At 30.1% G+C, this 7,072-nt stretch overlaps 1 protein-coding gene across 1 annotated transcript; it reads right to left on the bottom strand.

Moving 5' to 3' along the window:
- Window positions 1-4,536: 4,536 nt before the first annotated feature.
- LOC149553171 (uncharacterized) lies at window positions 4,537-5,362 on the bottom strand. Its single transcript, XM_089789851.1, has one exon. It carries the CDS (start codon window positions 5,131-5,133, stop codon window positions 4,588-4,590), a length of 546 nt encoding a protein of 181 aa, XP_089645977.1. The 5' UTR covers window positions 5,134-5,362; the 3' UTR covers window positions 4,537-4,587.
- Window positions 5,363-7,072: the final 1,710 nt, after the last annotated feature.

Below are 7,072 nucleotides of genomic sequence, written 5' to 3'. Positions count from 1 at the left end.
GGATTGAGGAAATATAACCATTTTGAATAGAATCAAGGACTTCATACTTATACATACATGTCATGATGCAAATAAATATGGTAAATTATCAAACCTTACTGATGAATTATTTCCACCGAATGATATTCATAGGTGGCCTAGATTGGTAGTTGAAGTAAATTGTGAAATATCCAACATCCTTTATGTGGAATGCTTAGGAAATGATTCCAATAAATTTGCTAAGGATAGTTCAAATTCATTCTCTTTTGTTGGTACTAGTAAAATAAGTAGTACATTTACACATACAGATATAGGACCATTGGGTAAATAATCATGATACATAGTGAAGTGATTTCAAGATATAATTCCAAAATGACTAATAAATGCAAATGAAGTGAATCTCCAACATTGTGGTCCCTTCAACTTATAGTGAAATTTTCTTTACATTTGAAAATTCTTTGTCAAAGTTTGTTCACTCATAATTGATAAATAAATGGCCACAAAAAATAAAATCAATGGTTATCTTTGATGAGTTTGGGGAAAAAAGATGTGGGAAATTAGAAATGAATATAAATGTCAACAAATTATCATGAGAGAAGTTGTTAAATGTCATACAAAGCTATGGTTATGTGGCTTATGTACACAACATTCAAGATGTCTTTTATTGTGTTACAATCAGTAATAATGTAGATACTCTATATCTTCTTTTGGTGACAATGTCTATAAAGGTAAGATTGGAAGAGGTGTGTAGGTTCTTGACTAGTATGTTGTGTCTATTGTCTCCTCTTTAAGTGGAAATGATTCATGAACTTAAAAGGATATTGTATTTTAATTATATTATAAATTAAATCGTGAACCCTTTAGGTAGGTAAAATAATGTTTTATACTTCATACAAATTATTTAGTGGAACATATTATAACGAATGCATTTCTAGATAATATGGAATCTAAGCGGCTTGTGCTCTTAAACAATTATGGCACCAACCTTGTGAACCAAGAAAGAAATTCTTGGGATGGCTTATCTTTCTGGAGAAGATTGTGGTAGGGGATGTTTTATCTAATATAGGTTTATATGCCCTTGTTTGTCCATTTTGCAATACTAATGAGTTTATTAGTCACCTTTTTCTTGAATTTTGTTTCAAGAAAAGCTAATAGGTTATCTATTTATTGGTCAACCAAAAAATTGAACTCCCACCTGGAGGTCTAACTTGGATTGTGAGTCTTGTTAGTTATGTTGATGGTTTTGATGATATTCAGAATGCATTTTAGTCTATTCTTTTTTGTGAAATTTTGTTCCTCTTATGGACTAAGAGAAATGGGGAAGTCTTTAAAGGAGTCGGGTGGAGTTTTAGTGAGTTCAACATCAAATGAAACATCCTTCAAATTATGTTGTAGGTTTCTATTAAATGCTTGAGATACCAAAAAACAAGATCATGATACTAGTACAGGAGGGTGTGCTACTAATCTATAAATTTTGTGTAAATTCTACCCACTTCTTTAGTGCATGCAGAGACATGTTGGATCAAGAGGAATTGGATGCACTAAACTAGTTTCAGTATGACAAAGGAAACTGAAAGGATGAAATTTTTAAGAAGGTTTGCAAATGGGGTTGCAAGAAGAGTGAGTTTAACCATGGAGGAAACTTCATAGTTAAGTGCACTAAAGCTGGGGTAGTACAGGTATGGGTGACCTCTTGGGAAGTCCCAGTACTTCACCTCTATGCACATCACCTAGATCCAATGAATGGTAAGTGTTCCATTTATTCTCATTAGAGATGGATTCATGTTGAATCAGTACTCATCATACATAGGTCAATGAGTTTGACTCAAAAACTACACAATTAAATCTTGATAGCAATATCATAATAAGGATGAAATTGTTAAGAAGAACAAAGAATTAATTGAATTGGTGCCTAGATCCAATGAGTGCTAAGAGTTCCATTTATTCTCATGAGAGATGGATTCGTGTTGAATCACTACTCATGATAAATGGGTCAATGATTTTGACTCAAAAACTACACAGTTAAATCCTGATAGCAATATCATAATAAGGATGAAATTGTTAAGAAGAACAAAGAATTAAGTGAACAAGTGCCCCAATATGGGATAATGTAGTTGATCCAAATATTGACCCCAGTTTGGGGATATTTAAGGTTGATAAGAAAGGGGGTAGTAATAATATTTTAAGGTATAGGGATGTTTAGAATTATGCAGATCAACTTGTTATGAACTCTTTCAATGATCCTTTTTTGTTTTTAGTAGTATGTTTCTTATTGACTAATATTGATAGCTTGACATAATTTTTTGATGCACTTTCAATTGTAATGTTTATAGTGACTACTACCAATGAACTAGGTAGCTAGCAGTTATTGCTGAAGAACAACTTTGTATATTTTTGGTGAATTATTTTTAATATATAACAATATTAAAAATAATTAAAAATCTAACTTTGTAAAAATTTGTATGCATAGAAAATGCAATTTTTTAAAAAAAATAAATAAAAATTTACATATAAGATTACATCGTGTGTCAAACAAGTGCATGTATTATGATAAATTATTAAAACAAATAATTAGATTTTTTCTAATTTATTTATTCTATGATTAAATACAAAAGACATTCCTCTATGCATAATAGATCCTCTACATAATGAATATTAACAAAAATATAGAAAAAGCCTACAATGCAATGGTAACTTGCTAGTCTATCATGTGGGAGGTGTTGGGTTCAAATCTATATTCACTTAACATATAATAATAATTAATTTCGACAAATAGTAATTAATGATTTTCCCAAAATTGATAAATTGTAAATTTTATTAATTAAAATCCACCTTCAATTATTAAATAATTTATAATACAAAAATAAATATTAAATCATGAATTCCATGCAAATCTATTGCATACTTTCAATATATATTTGATCATATTCATTGATATTTTATATTTAAAGACATATTAGGAATATTGCCATGAATTAATAAAAAATAATTTATTTCTCCAGTCAAATGTACATCCTAGATTGTTAAACAATCGTGGCAAGAATTGGCAATTCACAGCCGGCCACCCATTACTCGTGTCTTTATTGTAAATGTACCTGTTATGATGTTTTATTCAATTCATGGTATAAAATGGTTAAAGTTTACGAGGACTATATTCTCATATTAAAAGGAGGTTGAGGATTGTTCCATGAGATTGCCACAAGCATTACGAATATGTAATTACAGCTGGATAATTGATTAAAAATGGAAAGAAACTATTAGTAGCATCTTTAATACCTACTGAGGTGATGGAGGTGAAGAATATGATAAATAACGGTATCTACCAGTCACATGTTCAATGGTTGAAGCAGTCATATTAACTTAAATGTATTTATATTGATTTTTTCATACAGAATAAATACTTATAAATGACGAGGTGCTTAAATTAATGATGTTTTCTAGGAATGGGTATGGCAGGAATATTTGAGCTTTAGTGAAGAACTACAAGTTTAAATTTATTATCTAAATATTCAAAATCAATCATAATCTATTTTAGATTTATGAGGTTCATATAATTATTATTTTAGACTAAAAATAGGTATAAGTTTCATTGAATAATTATATGATTTATATCAATTTTGTGTATGATGAATCTAATCTCCAACATAGAATCTTGATTTAAAAAATCATATACTCTTACAATTCAATTATCATGATTTCTACTATATTTCCAAAAGAATGCAAATCAATAAATACAAATATAAATAAAATAGAATTAATATATAAAAATTGTACAATAAAAATAAATAGAACTCCAAAAAGAATCAATAACACACACGCACGCGCACACGCACACACACACAAGTGCTATATTGATATATATATCATCAATACATTTCTTACCCCCATAAAACAAATCTAAAACCAAATAAAAATTTATCCAATTATACAAATTCGCCAGATTGCTTCGAAAGATTGAACATATGAGTAGAAGAAGATACCATTATTTGTCATCTACTTCCATCTCCTTCGCTATACTAAGCATTGAAGACGCTATTACTACTGTACTATGATAGGCATGTATATCTGCAATTAATAAAATTATAAACAACTCAAAAATTAATTTAAAAATTATATCAACTGCCAGTAGCTTCCCTGTGATACGGTGCATATTTATTACAAAAGTATTGAGTCGGTGTAAATGTATGACCTGATAGAAACTTTGTCAAATTTATCATTTCCAAATTTAAATAGTTATAACTGATTGATAGGTGGTGTATCACCATTTTTATATGGCATCTAGAACATTTGAAATAACCATTTCCAAATTTAAATAGTTATAATTGATTGATAGATGGTGTAAAGAACTATGATAAAATTATATCTTAAACAACTTTTACTAAAAGATGTGGTAAAACAGACTCTTGCTCCAATTTTAAATAACAAAATAAATTTATGAATAATATAAAACCATTCTTAACAAAGATATTATTAGACTAATTAAAAACAATTAAAAGTATTGTTGCAGAAAAACACTGCATCAAAAGCTATTCCATCCCGTCGGATTAACAGCTTAGGTTATGAAAACAAAGATTGCCAATATCTGATTGAATTCATTTTTAAAAAACCTCATTCATCCTCCAAAATTCTTTCTAAACATGGTCTCCACTCTGTGGTTGGAACAAATGAAGCACCTTGGTGCAAAGCCTTACTCTCAAACTGCTTCACCAAAAGCTCTTCCAGTAATTTCACATTCAAATAATCATTTGAAACTAAATCTTTGAGCTGTTTCCTTGAGACTGCAAATTTGATCCTAATGCCTTTCTCTGCTTTCACTGCATGATCTCCATAGGAATTAGAAGCCACATCCTCTGCTACTCTTTCCTTGTCTCCACCACCACAATTTCTCTGTGCTGAGAAGCCTTTCTGATCAACTCCATCATGTGATATTGGAATAAGGTAGTAAAGCGCACCACCCACCAATTCATAATCATTGGGAAGACCATCACCAACTTTCTCTGAATGAGCAACCATGAAATTCTGATCATGATCCATGAGAAGATCTCTTACAACAAGAGGAGGATAGTATTCTAACAACTTTCCATCCATCTTCATAACCTTTATAAACTGTTTCTCAGTTTCTGCATAAACCTTACATCCCATGCAATTCCCCATTATTTATCTATATACTTAAGTTTATTGTTATGAAACTCGAAATATATATCTAGAGAACAAATCAGTCACAAAGAAATAACAGAATAACACTAATTTATATGGCAAAACTTTGCCAAAACACTTATTGCTTTAGTGCAGACTTGGAAAGAAACGTTGTGCAGTGCGTATGAAAGAGATCACCAAATTTCTCTATTCTCCTTACTGATAATCAAGGTTGAGGAAAGCAAAAGCAATCTTTACATATAAGGATGGAACACAAAGTTTGTTAACCTCAAATTATATTATGTGATTAACAAAAATGCGTGGTTGACGCTAAAGAACAAAGTGAGCCAAATCTCATATGTTATTTTTTAAATTAGTAGTTAAGAAATGTGTGGACTTAGTATACGAAAAAGAGTTTGTGAGATGTTTCTTATTCATGAAATAGTCAAAGTTGGCCTCCCATTGGCTACGTGGAATCTTAATAAAAGCGTGAAGATGAAATACGTGGAAATGCGAGGAGGAAAGGGAATAAACTATAAATCTCCATCCAATTCTTTTTATCCATCTCAACATGTTGATTTAGTAATTTGAAAAACAGCCCTTATTCTAGAATTTCAATTTCAAACCACATTAACTGCTCTCTTAGATTATTTACCAAGTCCCTTCCCCTTACAACATGGGTCACGTCGCGGCACATTATTTGACTCTAAATCTAGAAGAATTTGAATGTTTAAATTTTATATATGACCCTCATTTATCAAAATCAAATAAATTATATGATAGTTATATCTATTTTTAATCATTAATTTTGATTTGGATGATTCGTAGTTAAAGGATGAATGAGATGGTTTTAAAAAGGTTCTTAGATATTTTGGAATGTTATAATTTGAATAGACGAGAGTAGAGATCTTAATTAATATTGCAGTTGTATGTTTGTGGGCATACAACTAATAGTTGATTAGTTTTATGTATTTGAATGGGGGTGGGTAATTATGGTGAGGAAAGAGAATGGCTTCCAAAGCATATCTTTGTTTCTCTTTAGATTTGTCAAAAGTGTATAACAATGATGTTTTACACTAATCCTCTAGTTGTGTCACACACACACACACACACACACACACACACACAGAGTTGGCTAGGGTCAATTCCCTTTTTATTATCCAAAAAAGGTATTTTTATATAAAAGGGTTGTTCCACACATTATAGTGGTTTCCATCTTGCTTCTACTATAACTAAAAAGCTCCTAAAACTTATACTTTTTAGCATGAGAAAAAAACTATTGACTTCTATACATATGCAACCTTTACTAGAAGTACATTTTGACACAATATTTTTGAAAAAAAATCAAAAGAAAAAAGTTGACAAAATATTGTATCGAACACCTAATTTGGATCCACATAATTACCCAAATGCACCCATCTAAAAGACTTTGATTCATTTCTTTGGCCTCAGTACGTGGAGATCCTTAAAAAGACATCTATTAGGGCTTATAAGAATGCATATCTCGTCTACCTCCTTCTTCGTCTATTTTTTATGTGCAACTCTCACCTTCATTTGATAATCTCCTTTGCAATGAATGTGTGTTGGGCTATTAGCTATATCCTCCACATCTATTTCATCATCTAGGTATGTGCAGGATCATGGTCAACCAAACTATGGCCTTAAGTGGTAGTGAAAAATAAAAAAACCAAGGTTATGTCAATTTGACAAATTATTTTAAAGTAATATGAACTTTATATAAAAAAAATTGTAGAAGAAAAGAATTTGTAGGAAATTGAATGTAGTTTGTAAACTACAAGACCTTATTCCAATTTGTTTTTTGATTGGTCAATATTATGGATTTTAATGCGGTAGTATAAAAATTTTAGGACAAAAATAAAAAGTACATGTATTTCTAACCACCGTAATCAAAATCAAATGATAATTATTTCTAATACAATTTTAGATATAAGAAGTA

The sequence above is a fragment of the Cupressus sempervirens genome, chromosome 6 (assembly GCF_028749045.1).
Source record: "Cupressus sempervirens isolate cs-2001-9-10 chromosome 6, ASM2874904v1, whole genome shotgun sequence".
Classification (NCBI taxonomy): domain Eukaryota; kingdom Viridiplantae; phylum Streptophyta; class Pinopsida; order Cupressales; family Cupressaceae; genus Cupressus; species Cupressus sempervirens.
The sequence above is the reverse complement of the archived record's forward strand: the minus strand, read 5'-3'. Positions and strand labels throughout refer to the sequence as shown.

Excerpts from the sequence above, each read along its gene's own strand:
- LOC149553171 (XM_089789851.1), bottom strand. The coding sequence starts at position 5,133 with ATGGGGAATTGCATGGGATGTAAGGTTTATGCAGAAACTGAGAAACAG.